Source organism: Molothrus ater, chromosome 19 (genome assembly GCF_012460135.2).
Source record: "Molothrus ater isolate BHLD 08-10-18 breed brown headed cowbird chromosome 19, BPBGC_Mater_1.1, whole genome shotgun sequence".
NCBI classification, from domain to species: domain Eukaryota; kingdom Metazoa; phylum Chordata; class Aves; order Passeriformes; family Icteridae; genus Molothrus; species Molothrus ater.
The window spans coordinates 9,717,716-9,734,028 of record NC_050496.2 but is presented as its reverse complement, the minus strand read 5'-3'; the positions used below and the strand labels follow the sequence as shown (position 1 = coordinate 9,734,028).

At 44.0% G+C, this 16,313-nt stretch overlaps 2 protein-coding genes across 3 annotated transcripts in view; both read right to left on the bottom strand.

Moving 5' to 3' along the window:
- The window catches only part of CEP112 (centrosomal protein 112), a 193,969-nt gene extending 191,618 nt beyond the window's left edge, over window positions 1-2,351 (bottom strand). Inside the window, exons 1-3 of the mRNA XM_054516852.1 lie at window positions 2,018-2,351; window positions 1,468-1,588; window positions 367-557 (exon numbers count right to left, since the gene is read on the bottom strand). Of these exons, the coding sequence (XP_054372827.1) occupies window positions 367-557; window positions 1,468-1,567 (291 nt within the window). The 5' untranslated portion in view covers window positions 1,568-1,588; window positions 2,018-2,351. The remainder of the gene's footprint in view (window positions 1-366; window positions 558-1,467; window positions 1,589-2,017) is intronic.
- A 5,302-nt stretch (window positions 2,352-7,653) lies between these two features.
- APOH (apolipoprotein H) lies at window positions 7,654-15,630 on the bottom strand. Of its 2 annotated transcripts, XM_036394813.2 has the most exons (8): window positions 15,535-15,610; window positions 13,984-14,160; window positions 13,161-13,257; window positions 11,766-11,842; window positions 10,976-11,164; window positions 10,184-10,363; window positions 8,892-9,089; window positions 7,654-8,080 (listed from the first exon to the last, which is right to left on the bottom strand). In XM_036394813.2, exons 1-8 carry the CDS (start codon window positions 15,596-15,598, stop codon window positions 8,010-8,012), a joined length of 1,053 nt encoding a protein of 350 aa, XP_036250706.1. In that variant the 5' UTR covers window positions 15,599-15,610; the 3' UTR covers window positions 7,654-8,009. The 2 variants fall into 2 exon arrangements, with proteins under 2 accessions (XP_036250706.1, XP_036250707.1); XM_036394814.2 differs by lacking the exon at window positions 13,984-14,160 and having other exon boundaries at window positions 15,535-15,630.
- Between the last annotated feature and the right edge of the window lie 683 nt (window positions 15,631-16,313).

The following is a 16,313-nucleotide window of genomic DNA, read 5'->3' as shown; positions in this document are numbered from 1 at the left end:
AAGCCAAGACCTTTAAGAACAATTTTCCTTTCACAAGAGCTATCTACTGATTAGGACACAAGAAAGCCTCAAGGGCCTTTTATTACATTTCTTATTACATTTTTCCAAAGAACTAGAAAAAGATTACCTTTCTGTTCCTTCAAACACCTATTTTCATAAGCCTTCAAACCAGAATTTTGAAGACACAAAAGGTTTTGCCCATTGCAAGGTTTCCCCAGCATCAATTACAAGAAATGCCTTTATTTAATCACAGAGCTCCACTCAACCCATTCAGAACCGTTTGTCACATTTGTGCCAAATCTAAGATGGAAAAGCAATTCCAGGATACATTTTAGCAAGTCTGTCTCATAAAGTAGTGACACTCACCATGTAGGCAGGCAAAGTTTTCAGCATTCCTTCCTCTGGTTTCTGGCTGAAAGGACCATTCAGAACTCCTCTCTGCAGCATGTGGAGCAGCAGTTTTGCGTACAAGTTTCGATTCTCCCTTCCCACTATTCCTACGCCTGCTGCTGAAGGTTTGCAGAGTTTTTTAATCCATAGTGAGCATCTTTTTCTTTCTGAAAATACAGATTTATGGGGTGACCATACATTTTCAGAGCAAATCAAACACATGCAGAAAACAGAAGCCATCACTGGCACCAATTTTGTACGTTTCTCCTTTCTACACCAAAGTTTAAAACAAAACAAACTCCCAAATGACCAAACCAAATAAAATAAATGGTTAAAGACTTAGATTAAAAACAAGTCTTTAAAAATGGTTCAAATTTACACATTCCACAAACATTTTCTATAAATTCATGTTTATAACAGAAGTTTACATCACTTTTGTAAACAACATGGAATTGGAAACCCCAGGAATTCTGCACTCACTGCATAAACTACAACTTACAGCTTGCAGGAGCATTAATACTTTAAATACACAATAAATCCTCATCCATTAAAAACAATAAATCTCTATTTACACAAGATTTGCTATCAGATAAGGAAATTATTCATTTGGTTAAATGTTTACACATAAAGCTCTTAATTTGTAGGGTTTGTGCCTTAATAATAACCAGCTTGTTGTAAAAATTAGATTTATGCAACATCATTTATTAATTGATGTTCCTATCAATACACATTCCTGAACAAATGTTAACAACTTTATAATTAAAAAATATTTGCTATCTCAGAAACAGTTCCCTTTAAAATTCCCTTTAGTTTCTACTGAACTAGGTTTTTAAAGATTGATGTTAATGTATTGTAAATGTGCAAAAGCACATTTACATCATGAAAATAAGACAGATAAGGTCAAACAATTGCAGTAGGTACCTAAAACATCCAACTTTAGAAGTTGTGCAAACTCCCATCAAAACTGTACCTTGTAATGCCAGAGACGAAGTGCCTGGTTAAATTAATTACACATAATAATTGTCAGTCCCTAGGGCTTTGTTATTAGTGTTTAAATGCACATTTTACCATCTGTACCTGAACTATTCTGCAGGTTAAGGACATAGGGTTTCATAGCCACAATACAGCGATCCAATTCCGCATCCAGTCTTTCCTTTATTTCATCTTCACTGCTCATGTTGAAAGCACACAAATTAACCTGCAAAATTAATGCCATTGATGTAGAAAGGTCAAACTCTTTTTTACATCAGTCTCTCTTCGTCTTAGGCCACACAAAGATGCACTTGGAACAGTACAGAAAGTGAAACTAGATGCGTTTTGCTCAAACAAACACAAATCGAAGACAGATTACCTAAAACAGATTCTTTGTAAATAACAAGTTCTCAGTGTAATCTACAAGAATGTGCTTGTTTAGATTTGAAACGGAATAGCCAACCACACAATAAATATACTCATTACACCCAATTTGTATAAAACACCTCAAGTCGTTTGTGTGATACCGCATTCCTAACTTGGTATTCCTTAGAATTAGAGGTTTGGGGTTTGTTTTTTTTTTTTTTTTTTTTTTTTTTTTTTTTAAGAAGAGGGGGGAGAAAGGAGGGAAAACATCAAGTAGAGCGATAGTTACAAGCAGCAGAAGCAAGAAGCTGTCAGGACTGTTCTTCAGGAAGCAGCACCGCACAGAGCAGCGCTCTCCGCTCCCGCGCCGTTCGTTCCCCAGCGGAGCGGGGCCTTTCCTGGCACATTCAGCAATGAACCCGTTCCGTGCCGGCAGAGCCGCACACCCGGGCCCGCCCCGGGGCCCTTCCCGGCGCTCAGCCCCGGCCCCCGGCCGTGCCCCGGCCCGGGGCGCACTCCAGTGTCCCCGCAGCCCTCCCGCCGGGCCCCGCGGGCCGTGCCCCGTTACCTCGGGGGGCTGCGGGTCGCGGCCACGGCGGGGGAGGCGGCGGCGGCGGCCGAACGTTCAAACCGGCCCCGCTCCCGGCGGCCCCGGCCCCGCGCGTTTCCGTTTCCGCGGTGACCGGGGCTGGCCCGGCCCGGCCCGGGAGGCCTCGGGCGGGGCATGGAGACGGCGAGCACAGCCCGCAGGGGCTGGGGAGTTGTTCGCCCCCAGGAACGGGGAAAGCTCTCGGCCTTTAGGAGTGCGATGAAGCTGCTGGTGGGGCACCGCAGGCCACCGCTCTGAGAGGCGCTGGGCTCTTCCCTCTGGTGACCGGGGACAGGAGCCAGGGCACGGCTGGAGCCGTGCCAGCGGAGGGTTAGGTTGGATTTTAAAAAGTAGTTCCCCCCAAGGGTGCCCAGGCTCCTCAGGGAATGGGAATGGGCACGGCCCCGAGGCTGCCGGAGCTCCTGGAGCGTTTGGACAGCGCTGCCAGGGATGCCCAGGGTGGGGTTGTTGCGGAGTCTGTGCGGGGACAGGAGCTGGACTCGATGGTCTTTCCCGCTCAGGATATTCTGTGTTTATTTCATTCTGTGATTCCTGCCCGGAGTGATGAATGTCACCACAGCCCAGCAGGGCGGTCATGGCTACACCCAATGCTCTCCCCCAGATTCCCTTTGTAGATAGTTATGGATCCGCTCAGACACGCCCGGAAAACGCCTCACGAGTCCCCAGCAGAGCCTCGGGGAGCGGCGGGGCAGAAACGGGAGATCGCAGAATCCCAGAATCACACAAGCTTGGAAGAGACCTTCAGGACCATCGAGTCCAACCCAAACCCCAACACCTCAACTAAACCCTGGCACCCAGTGCCACATCCAGGCTTTGTTAAACACACCCAGGGATGGTGACTCCACCACCTCCCCGGGCAGAACATTCCAGAACTTTATCATCTTTCCATGAGAAAAAATGCCGAGTGCAAAGTCCTGCACCTGGGTTTGGCCGCTCCCAGCACAAACCTGGCTGGGTGGGCAATGGATGGAGATCCCCCCTGGGGAAGGACTCAGGTGTTGATGGGTGAGGAGCTCAGCGTGCCCGGCCGTGTGCCCTCAGGCTGATCCCAGCAGGGGCAGCAGGGAGGGGGCTCTGCCCTCTGCCCTCAGGCCAGAGCCCGCCTGCAGAGCTGCCCCAGCACAGGGAGGAGCTGGAGCTGCTGGACACAGCCCAGAGGAGGCTCCAGGATGATGCCAGGGCTGGAGCCCCTCTGCTCTGAGCCAGGCTGGGAGAGCTGGGGGTGCTCACCTGGAGAGGAGAAGGCTCCAGGGACCCTCACAGCCCCTTCCAGGGGCTAAAGGGGCTCCAGGAGAGCTGGAGAGGGACTGGGGACAGGGATGGAGGGACAGGACACAGGGAATGGCTTCCACTGCCAAAGAGCAGGGATGGATGGATATTGGGAAGGAATTGTTCCCTGTGAGGGTGGGCAGGCCCTGGCACAGGTGCCCAGAGCAGCTGGGGCTGCCCCTGGATCCCTGGCAGTGCCCAAGGCCAGGCTGGACACTGGGGCTTGGAGCAGCCTGGGACAGGGGAAGTGTCCTTGCCATGGTAGGGGGTAGAAGGGATGGGCTTTAAGGTCTCTTCCCACTCAATTCTACATTTCTGTGCTATGAAATTAATGGGATTGGTCCAGGTCCTTGATATTCAGGGGACGGACTTGGTGCCTTGTGAGTACAGGAAAGCTGGGACTAGAAAAGTGAGGGTACAGCAGCAGTGAGGGAGTGTCCTGGTTTGAGAGGAAGTGAGTTTTTTGGGATGTTGTGGCACTTTTTTCATGGAAAGAGTGATAAAGTACTGGAATGTTCTGCCTGGGGAGGTGGTGGAGTCACCATCCCTTGTGTTTAACAAAGCCTGGATGGGGCACTGGGTGCCAGGGTTTAGTTGGGGTGTTGGGGCTGGGTTGGACTCCATGAACAAGTTCTTTGTGATGTGGTATTTTATTCCTGCTAGCTGGATATTGGCTGTATCTATTTTTGTATCTTCATTATGATCAACATTTGGGGGAAAAATGTTTCTATTGAGAGCTTAGTGAGAAATATTTGCCACCCTGAGGTCAATAAATCAGAAGTAGCTTTTGAGCCTGAGCAGTGGGGGGTGGGTGCCAGGAATATGAGTGGATAAAATGAGAATGAAATTTCAGGAGAAGGTTCAATAATTGCAGAGCCAATTTTATTCACAGTTTCTGAGTAAAATCTGTTCAAGTATATTCTTGTAGGTAATAGAGAGATTTTGAGCTCACTTTAAAACATTAAATATGCTCCATATTGCTGATGGGTTTTGGGTTGTCCTATCCCAAGGACAGAGAACATGAGGGGGTGTTGTGGAATAGAAGAATTTCAAAGCACATGCCTGACACTTCTGCACAAAACCCATGAGTTGTACTTGTTTCGTAGCCATTTCGAAAAAACCATCAATTAATCCAAAAGAATTAGAGAAATCTTTCAGCTGCTCAGTCTCTTCCTGAGAGAATGAAGTGTCTGTGTGTATGTACGATCCCAAATAAACCCTCTGACCTCTTTGATTCATGCATTTCTCTTTCCCCAAAATCTGTCATGGGCTTTGCTCTGTTGTAGCATCTAAAGCGCTTTTATCTCGAACAAACAAACTCTTCAACACTTCTGAGTTTGATTCAGATGCACATAGAGATCAAACAAGAAACCCTTACATGTACAGTAGGAAATTGGCTGTTTTCTTTGATTTCTCAGCTAATCTTCAGCAGGAATGATTCTGTGTTAGGGCTCATTGGGTGATAGATCTGACAGCTGTACTGGGGCCTGCTCAGAGTGCCTTAAACCCACATTTGCACAGAAGCAGTGCAAAAATCACTGATGGAGTATTTCAACCATGGTAGAATCTCAAGTGTACATTACAAGGATAATTTATTATCTTGAAATTCCAGATTTAAGATAGTTGTCATTTGATTTATATTGGAACACGGGACACTTCTCATCTGTGTTAAATCCATGGTAGATCCTTGCAGCAGAGTAAGGCTGCTGTGTTTCTGCACATTGCCTTCAGATTTGAGTGTATCTCTCTCATCATAAAGTGCTTTGAAAAACTGAATTTGCTGGAACATGATCTAAAAGAGCACAAGGCTAAGCAAAATCAATGACTGGAACCACTACTCCAGGAGAAATTTCCAGAGGGAGTAGATCCAGTTTCTGCGTCTGCTTCCCAAGGCAGAGCAGGGTGGCCACAGAGGTTGGAGCCTACGTGAAGTGATTTGACAGTTGCATAACTTCTGTCCAAAAAAACAGAAAGAAAACCACAAGACTGAGGAAATGACTGAGGTGTTGTCTCCATCCAAAGCTGCAGCCTGGACATGAGGAGCACTGATGTGCCCTGAGCCTCCTGAGGAAATCACTGTAGACACACTGATACAGAACACAAAGATATCCCAACCAAAATACAGAACAAATTCCCAATTTGAATTGTAAAAATATGGTCATTTAAGCAAAACATAGTCAATACTTTTTTTTTCCCCCACATTTTACCACGTTCTCTTATCTCTTTAACTGTCTCAGCAGGTTGCCACAAGCAGCATGAACACAGCTTAAGGCATTTTATCAAACATCTCAAAAATACAGAAAAAAAAAGAAAGCAGGTCTCACTGCCTCATACCAGCTTCTGGAACACTTCGAGTTGCAAGACATTATTTTTCAGCCCTTGTGAGCAAATCTTTCATGTCTGGAAAGTTGTGATTCACAAACACCTCACTACTTCAAAGAGTTAACAGGTCACAGGTTTTTTTTTTCCTCCCTCTTCTTGCTTCAGGAGAGTAGATAATAAATTCAGCATGTGAACATTGGCTCCTAAGGGTGATCCTTTCAAGTGTTCCAGTGCTTCACATCCAGTGAGGAAGCAGGGCCAGCTGATTTGTTCAGTCATTCTTCTGCTGTATGGGTAAGTAGAACTGGGAAAATTTCCTTAGAAAAACCTCAGTTTTCCCAGGGCAGCTGTTTTCTGTGCAAAACACAAGGCATTTCAGGGACAAGCTGCATTTGGGTGGCAGTGAATGCTAAGTTTGCTTACGCCAATTTCACAGGGTTTGCTGTGACACACGAGTTAATATTAAACTGTGTTTGGTATCTCAGCAACTGTCCTGAACATCCTGATCCCAGAGATGGACCCACACCACATTTAGACTGGATTTCCAAATTCATTGTGGTGCCAGCTGAGCTATGTATGTGTTAGAAGGACTTATGGGTATCTTGGCCTGCAAACTTCATTTGAGGATCCCACCTAAATGTGTTCGACCAAAATATGGCACACGCTGCAACAAAATGCCCACTTCGGTTGCCAGCATGAATTTTCTGTCTCTGCATAGAAAATTAAACTGTTGCTGAGTACAAAGTACTAAATACTTAATAATAGCTGCCTCGATCTCTCCTTAAAAATAGGAAGCATAAGGATGAATTATATCAGTCATACTATTAAAATATTCATATGCAGCCTTACCAAAAAAAAACACAAGGAAAAAAGATAATTAGAATATGTTTAGAGTTCTTTAATGGCAGCTCTACCATCTTACAGGTATCTTGATCTTAATGTTAAATGGTCCTTTTAAAACTTCTGCAGTGGATTATTACTTACTGTGGAGCTCATGCTTTTTATCAAAGAAAAGGCTTTTAAACTGCAGAGGGAACCCTGTATGACTCATGACAATTTATTGTAAGTGTACCACAAATATTTCTGTATCACTTTCTAGTATGTTGAAATTATAATTACTTTTTCTGAATGAAAATACAGACATAAGCACAAAACTTGCCAGACTGGATCATACCAGTAAGCTGCCTGTATCATAAATCAAATTAAAAGCACAGTTTACTTCAGAGCTACTTAATGATCAGAGATCAGAACTATTGCTCAATGGTGACAGTTCTCTTAAAAAAAACAACAACAAAAAAAACCCCAAAACTGAAGCAATTATGTTGTGTAATATTGAAACAGAGGTAAAAATTAACAGTGGTTTAAAACAGTTTCAGGTGAAGTTAGAATCTCTAAAATGTAAATAGTCTTACTAACTGAAGCATTTTTTTAAAGAAATATTAAAAAACCCTTTATCTGATGTTGTTGATGTTTAAATCATGGTTGGATTCTTGGCTTCTAAACTCATTTGGAAATCTCAGTCTTTCTACTTACGTAAATTCTGGAAAATCCCAGGCTCATGGCCCTCTGTCTATCTATAATTAAAGGTCCACTCCCTGTCACAGGGGAGTGGTAATGGAATCAGAACCCAGTAATTACTAATGATTAAGGACTCTTGCTATAAATCAGTCTAGAGCTAAAGGATCTGATTGATGATTAGGTAATATTAAATAAGAACACACTAGTGGCTGAAAATCACTTTATTGTAAAGCAACTGCTATTGAGGAGGTCATTTACAGTTGCATAAATGTTGGAAATGTGGAGAGAGAAGCACTAGTGCAGGGATTTGGAGAAGGCAGAGACAAGACAGTGGAAGTTAATGGCTGAAATGATGTGTTGTAGCTTGTGGGAGAGTGGAGGGGATGGTGGGAGGGAAGAAAGCATTCACAGATTCCAGAGTTCACCTGGAAATTTGCACTTACAGGACCTGAGTTACATTTACAAGACCCAAGTTACACTCACAGGACCTAAGTTTTTCTCTCCTATGTGGAATATTCTGTCTCAGTAAGGCAGAAGTTTAGTACTGGGTTATTTCTCTGCTTCAGGCTTCATCTTCACATGCTTTCATCTCTGAGGGGTCTTTCTTCACCAGAGTTGAGAAAAAGCCACGTTCTGTTGAAGACAAGTGAAGAACTTGGGTTAATTTCTTATAACATGACAGCTAAAAACAACAGCAAGGTGAGCAATCTTTGCATCATAGTGAAACTGTTGGAAGAAATGCACTTTTATTTTCTATCTTAATAAAGCTGAGCTAAGTGCATCAGAAGCCAAATGTGAGGAGAGATGTTTTCATTGTGGACAGGCTGTGCTTTTCCTTTGCTTAGAAATGAAACTAAAACTTACAAGGAAAATTCTATGGAAGGAATATTAACAAAACGAGTGTGAAACATTTCCTCTTGCTAGCAAAGTTGGTAATGTCTATTTATTTATTCTAAAAGCCTGAGTGCCTGTGAAGCTTTTCCTCCAGCATCAACTCCTCCCCACAGCTCTCATCTGCTTTTCAACACTCTTGGTCCAAAGTGTTTTCCTGATCAGCATAAGGTGTAAATAATTCACCAGAATAGGTGGGAATATGTCAGGTTCTCAAACCTGCAGCAGTGTTCAGGCTTTTTGTCCCTGAGGATTTGGGAAATCCCAGAATGTTTTACATTTGGCCTTTTCTTTGGGCTAGTAACACTTTTAAGTAACATCTTCTAGAACAGGACAGGAATTAAAGCAGGGCTCTGACACAACCAAAGGAAAATTCTTGCTGAGCATTCTCTCTTCAGGCCATTTTCTTCCAGAATACCCAAGAACTCAAACACTCCAGTAATTCAAATAGCCACTCAAGTAGGGCTTGAAGATGAATTATGACATTGTCCCCCACATCAAGCAGTTGTAATTCCCCCACCAGGAGCTGGTTTGTGAGCAGCCTGCCTCATACCTTTAAAGCAGGCAGGGAGGGTGAAGTTGCCATCCACACATGCCACATCTACAGTGTAGGCACAGGATTTTTCCTTGTTCTTGCAGAAGAAGGATACAGTTTCCCCGTGCAGAATGCCATCCTTCAGGTCGTTCTGAACTCTCTTCTTCTCACCGTTGTACAATACTACAGCTTTCTTTACTGGTATTTTACATGGTGCTGGAAAAAAAATCCAGTTATAAGGAGCAGGTTTGGAAAGGGGGTAGATCAGATCCCAGCAGAATTCTGTGTATGTGATATCTGGGAATGAAAAATGTGCCCTATATGCAGACAGAACTTCTGCTGGTATTAAAATGCTGAAGAAATTCAGACCCTGAAGCATAGGGTCAAAAGTCTCCAGTAAGAATCCAGCTTCAGTGTAATTTCTAATGACATGAAGTAGGAAGAGGAGAGGAAATACTCAGACAGAGTAAAGTTACATGGCTGATTATTGAAGTCAATCCAGATACATCAATGTCATACAACATTCAGTGTTGGGAGTGGGCTTAGATTATCAGGGCCTTGCAATTCCTTTTTTTGGCTTCCTTTTGAGCACAGCTCTTGCACAAAGGAGTGACTGTCAGAATTCAGGACATCCCCTCTGGCTGCCCTGGATTGCCTGAACCCCTGCCAGGGGGCTCAGAGACCCTGGCACAGAGCCCAAGACGCCTGTGACTTGATTATGACCCATGGAAAAAATTACCAACCTTATAGAAGGATCTGCAAGCCACGAAAGTCTCAGTAGAATAATAGTTAGTCTGTCACAGGGTGAAAAATAGATTTTTTGGGTTTTAGAATGGGGGTTCAGAGGACAAGATGGAGGGATCTGGGCGTGTCCAGCCTTTCTCCTTCTCCTTCTTGGCCTCCATCTCCTGCTGTGATGGTGGCACTTTTGGATTGGTTTAGAGCGAAGCTCAGTGTCTAACACAGGTGATGGGTATTGGGAAGTTATGGTAAATATTGTACATGTGGTTTTTAGTATAAAAAGATAACACACAGTGTGCCTCTGTCTGACCTGCTGAATGGACCTCAGCAGGCCAGAGAAAGAATTTTATAGACAAGAAACAATAAACAACCTTGAGAATGAAAATAGAAGAGTTCTGAGAATAGAAGAGTTCTCCTTCTTTGACTGCCAGGGACAAGAGACTTTCCAACGCATCTCGGGGTTACTCTGAGCAGCAGAAGTCCCGAGAAGTGGCAGCTGAACAGTCAGAGCCGTGGTCAGGTGGAGGAGTTCAGTTTGGTCCCTGGTTCCTGGGGATGGGTGTGCTCACCTCTGCAGACTGGCTTTGTGGACCAGTTTCCAGTGTTCTCACAGCGGGAATGTTTGGATCCCTCCATGACGAAGCCGGTCTGGCAGCCAAAGCTGACACTCTCATTGTAGTGGTAGGTTCTGCGCACAGCAAAATCTATAAAGCCATTTTCTATTCCTGTTGGAGTGGGGCAGGTGACAACTAGGGGACAAAACCAAACACAAAGCTTTAGCAGTGTCACAGGTCAAAAAGACAGCTATAAACCTGAAAAATGTAGAAAAACTTTCATGGGCGTTCACTGCAGCCTCTTTCACAGGAAACACAGCCAGGGGAAAGACAGCTTAAAAACCACAACAAATGAATAAACATTCCTTGTTTTAAATACACATCCATTGCAATCTGTGGTTATAACATGACTTAAACATGGTGTAATTTAACTAAAAGCAGGGAAGTTTTTAGGACTGAGGGTAAGGTTGGCTGTTTCTTAGGTGAATCTGAGCACTTAGAATCAAATGCTGGCTGCACACTGGAGGCCAGGCTCAGGTTCCCCACTGTGCACCATGTTTAGCAGGGTTTGTTTATATAACCTTTACACCTGCAGCAAATGTTTTGTCAATCCCATGTTATGTGCCATGGGTTAGCAATCTCCTTGATCCACGAGCCTGAATGATTGCAGAATTCAGCTGCAGAGGGATTGTGCTGTATGTTTGCAATAACAGTTGTATAAAAAAAATAAAATATTGTTGTTCATTTAGTTTTGTATCTGCAATTCTCAGGAATGTTTTTTGGTGTGGATAAAAGTGAGTTACTCACCCTTGCACACTGGAATGCTGCTCCAGGTGCCATTGGCCATGCAGGTGGCTGTCTCATTCCCAATCAGGGCAAGAGGAGGGACACATTCAAACTGGACTGTGTCCAGGAAATAAGAGACATTTCCAGGATGTAGGCGACGGAAAGAGATGACCCCAAATTCCGGGAGCGAGGGAGGTGCACAAGTCACAGCTACAAAAGCACAGAATTCAGAAAATTCAGAAAAAGGTTTAAAGCATCCAGAAAAAAAAAAAAAAAAAAGCATTCAGAAAATTAAATCTTAACGATCAAATAATTGTGGAATCAGAGGAGCAACATTCTTATGACTAAATGAACCCACATGGAATCACAGCTGGCAAAATATAAATTAAGTTAAAAGTGTCAGAGGGGCCTCAGAGTATGGAATTCATGATTTTTGCTGGATTTTTCAGCTAATATTACTGCTTTTCAGTCAAGTGTTTTTGCAGGATAGGTTATGGCAAAACCCTGCATAAGTACAAAGGCATGACAATATCCTCTTTTTATACACAGGGAGGAGGAATTTGAGTGGATAAGCATCTTACCTCCAGCTGTAAATAGCATCCCTGATCCTGACCTTTTGTTCAGACCTTTCAACTACATTTCTCTAAAACCCACACGTAGAAAACCAAATATGCAGCATTCTGCTTGATTTTTCCCAACCAGCTGTTGCACAGAGGAGACTTCTGAATAAGAGTATATATAATTTTGAGCAATGCAAAGGAATATTTCTGGAATAAGAATAAGGATATTTAATTTTTATTGAAACACATACGTTGACAGTGGGGAAAAGTTCCAGTCCACTTTCCATCTGCCATGCACTGGCTTGTTCTTGACCCAACAAGGTTGTAGCTGGAAACAAACAGACCTGGTTATCAGAGCAGGGAGATCAATCAAAGATCTGCCATTTCTCATAAACAGAATTAAGAATTCAGCTCTGAAATCCTTTTCTACTTTAACAGTTCCTGACCTCAGAGGAAGTTTAGAATCAGATCTGAAAAACTGCTAATATCCAAATCTTGCAAAGACCCAGGCAGTAGGCGTGGTACAACGAGATGTTTTGTTGTTTCAACTTTATATTCTGTTTTGCATATTAATTTCTACAAGTGATTAATACTATGGGTGTATGTAAATAGCAAATATTGATCTGTGATTGCTAATGCAAATGGCATGCTTTCTTGGGAGGAGTTCCCAGTTAATTGTGGCAATTAGGATCAAATATTGGAAAGAATTCAGTGCTCTTAAAAACTAAAGTCACCAAGGTGCATTGTTATATTTTAATCTCAGACATTTCAAATCCATATGCACATTACACACTTCTCTCCCATCCTCTGTATTCACACAAATAGCATCTACTCTGAGTTTTAAAGAAATACCCATCATGAGTCTGGCATTTCAATATCACACAGCTGAACACCAGTAAATTAGAATTAACAAAACCAAATCAAGTCCCATTGCTACACTTGGTGTCATAGTTGAATTTATTTATTCCTTATCTTGCTCCTTTTTTACAGAAGGAGGTTGTTGAGGCTGTTGACACTTTTCAGTGAGCTCTAGGCAGTCTCACCTGTCCCCTTCCAGGTAAGCCTGGTTTTGTCATTAATTACCCAAGGACAATTAAATACATGCTACTATCAAATGCTTCCCTACATTTACCAGAACTATTTTTTTAAATTCATCCTTTTTCCTAAAGCTAACAAGTAGCCCTGAGGAAAAATGAATTTACTGCAGGTAAGTTAGGATTAACATCATGTTTTCATTTACTGAGCTTGGAAAGGCATAGAAACACAATTTCCAGTCCTCAGAGCCCAACAGCATAACTTTGATAGAGATTATCTACTCTCTGCTGTAGGATTTCATCTCATGATGTAATAAGAGGATTTGAAAAGCAGGGGAAAGCGGTCCAGAATAAATTTTTTGCATAAAATCTCTGCTATTTTGGTGGTTTCCATATTTGTAAGACTTTTCTTTGGAGTAGCAAAGCTCCATAATGTTATAGCCAAGACTGAACAGAGGTGGATCACCAGACAGGCTTTTTTTTATGATTTCTGAAATGTAGATGAGTTTTTATGTGCAGTTTTCAATGTTCTCTGTCTTGCAGTGTGGCAGTGGGTGATACTACAATGTAATTTATGCTGTTTATTTAGCAGCAGGAGAAAGGAATACTTACCCTGGATCACATGAAAAAGTTACAGTGCTCTGGTACTGAAACTCTTCAAAATCCATTTTCCCATTCTGCAGGGGTGGAGGAGGGGGACATCTCTTTGCTGTTATTAAATATTAAAAAAGGATCATATTATTTCACGAGGCATGACATAATAATTTCATTATAGTGGGAACAAGTAGATCATAAAAGTTCGTCCTGGTGTCTTTCACATTTCTCCACTCCCAAGTACTACATTCCACAAGTCTGGCTGTTCGACATTTCCATCAAAATACAAGTTTTTGTACAAACATAAAATATTTTTAATACTCAATTGCCTGAGGAATGTAAGTTGTCTGCAATGAAATTATGGAAATGCATTTGAGGATGCAATAAATGCACAGGTTAAGCAGCACGTGTTGTTAGAGAATGAGCACTGCTGGGCTGGGGTGGATGAAGGTTCCCCCTGTCCAGCTCCAGTCTCCATCCCCATCTGTGTACGTGACATTTGGGAATGAAAAACGTGTCCTACATATTGGCAGAACCTCTGCTGGTATTAAAATGCTGAAGAAATTCAGACCCTGAAAGCGTAGGGTCAAAAGTTTCCAGTGGAAATCCAGCCTCAGTGTAATTTCTGTTACACTGAGAGCTGGGGGTGAAGGGCAGCTGTGGGACACAGATGGGAAGACCCTTTCCATCACCACCCCTCTTCCACACACTGCTATCCTCCAAGAGGAGAGGGAAGAACCAGTGGAGAGAGACCTGCTGAAATCCATCCAATTCCTCTTGCAGATGATGGAATGCCCTTTCAGATGCGTGCACACAGGGGCTGGAGGTGCTGGGTACTCACGGAGGCAGAGCAGGGTGTTGAAGGCCCACTTGCCCGTTGGGAGGCACGTGTACTTCCTCTGCCCACTGTTGGGCATGAACCCGGGCCGGCACGTGTACTCCACTTCCTCACCCACTTCATACACCTTTTTGTCTACATTGAGTGTGGCAAACAACACTTCTGGTGGCCTGGGACAGACTGGAGGAAAGGAATTTACAAGAGGTTTTGTTTACAAGTTGGAGAGAGGTCAGGATCTGCTGCAGGTTCTCCAGTTAGCAAATTGGAGTTGTTTTGATTTCTCGGCTTGAAGCAGAGGATTCTCTATTGTTATGAGTTTTGGTATCTCCCTGCCCTGAGCTTTTGTCTTCCTGAGGCAGCTGATGGCTGCCATAAGTATTAGCCAGAAAAAAATGTGGTTTTCTTCTTCTCCTCAGCAGCTCTACCAATGGTCCCAGTTAGATTTGGTGTCGCTGTTTAAACTAAAATTTACTTTTCCTCCAAAATATTTATTTATGAAGGTGGTGCACAAATTGAGTCAAGCTGCACCAAGGGAAATACAGGTTGGATATCAGGGAAAAGTGTTTCACACAAAGGGTGATAAAGTTCTGGAATGTCTGCCCGGGGAGGTGGTGGAGTCCCCATCCCTGGGTGTGTTTAACAAAGCCTGGATGTGGCACTGGGGGCCAGGGTTTGGGTGAGGGGTTGGGGCTGGGTTGCACTCCATGACCTTGAAGGTCTCTTCCAACCTGATCATTCTGTGATTCTGTGGATTCAATTACAGTAAATTGCCTTGGACAAAACAGGGTGAGAAGGACTTAGTAGCAAAGAAATGCCTTTCATTTTTAATCCAAATCCATTTGGTGGGTGTCAGCCTGAAATCAGGTATTTTTTCTTGTAATTAAATTCCTTTTTTCCCCCAACTTTTCTGTTCACTGGGGCAGACCCTCTGTTCCATGAGGCAGCTCTGCTTCCCAAATGGCTTGAACACGATGCCAGCAGGAACAGCTCATCAGCCAGAGGGTGAGAACAGGAGGGCAACAGCGAGGGAGGAACAGAGGGTGCAGCCTGAGCTCCTGCTGAGGACATGGAGAGAGGCTCCTGCTGCCATCGAGGGGAGAGCACAGAGGGACAGGGAGCTCAGGATGGAGAGATAAATGGCAAACACAGGGAGAGGAGACATGAGACAGTGCCCGGAGCTCTGGGTGTAGGGGAAAGGAGGAGAAAAGCGAGGCGGGAGCTGTGCAGGCACGGAGGGGTGAGCAGGGATGGAGCAGGTTAATTCCTGGCACACACAGTTCCCCCCTGGCACCCCGGCAGCTGGGTCCCACAACATCTGTCTGCATTTCTTCTGCTTTCCTTCGTCTTATGCTTTTGTACACAGCCACTCACCTCACCACAGGAAGAGACAGAGGAAAAAATGGAAAGCGAAAAGAGAAGAAAAGCTCTCAGAGAAAAGCCCTGATCAAAACACTCGGCCAGGATTATCTAGAGGCTTTAAAATCCCGTTGTTTTCTCGGTTTCCCCCATTCCCACCTGAGGATGGGGCTGTCCTAGCAGGTGGAAGGCACTCACCTTTGGACGCGAGAGCGCAGTGGCTCAGAGCCACGAGGCACCCGAGCAGTGCCAGGGGATGCATCCTGCCAGTCCCCGACGTCCCGAGTGCCCCCAGGCCAGGGCTCTGCCCTTAAAAACCCACAAAAGGATGGTTACATATTAACTCTTTGTGTTTATTCCCATCCCAGTAAACAAAAGATAAAAGCTTCCTTGTGTCTCTGCTAATAAAGGCTGAAACAAGCATCACATGTTGCTCTGGGGGCACAATGCAGGAATTCAGATGGCAATTTCTGCTCCTCTCTGGCTGCTTCTGCAGAGCATCTCCTGCTGGGACCCATGGTGTTGGGGAAAAACAGTATTCTCAGCATCTGTAGAGGATGAGGATATTTGGAATGCAAATTTGGTTTGAATAATAGAACTGTCACTCCGAGGCTCGTGTTTGTCACTGGAGCGTGGACATTTCTGTGTACCAAAGACTCCTGATAGTTATAGCAAAATCATTCCAGGGCAAAATGATCCGTTTTGGAGTGACATTGGTACTGGAATGTGCCCCCAGTGATGTACCAACCTCATGTCAGCTTACACAGATGATGATCTGGCCTGAAACTTGGGACTTCAGGGTCCTGTTTGATCTGATTCCTGTTGTCTTCCAATTACCAGTTAACCAAAGGCAGCAGAGACAGTGCTCAGTGCCAGCTCTGCAGGAAGGCTGAAATGATGATTCCTCTTCTTATTTGTGACAAGGGGGTCATAAATCAGATTTTTGGGTGGCATAAAGCCTTGTTGTGGCACTGCAA

Coding starts and splice junctions, on each gene's coding strand:
- APOH (XM_036394813.2), bottom strand. CDS start 15,598: ATGCATCCCCTGGCACTGCTCGGGTGCCTCGTGGCTCTGAGCCACTGC. Junction 13,258..13,983: donor CAACACCCTGCTCTGCCTCC/GTGAGTACCCAG, acceptor ATTTAATAACAG/CAAAGAGATGTCCCCCTCCT. Junction 11,165..11,765: donor AACTTTTCCCCACTGTCAAC/GTATGTGTTTCA, acceptor GTGCTTTTGTAG/CTGTGACTTGTGCACCTCCC.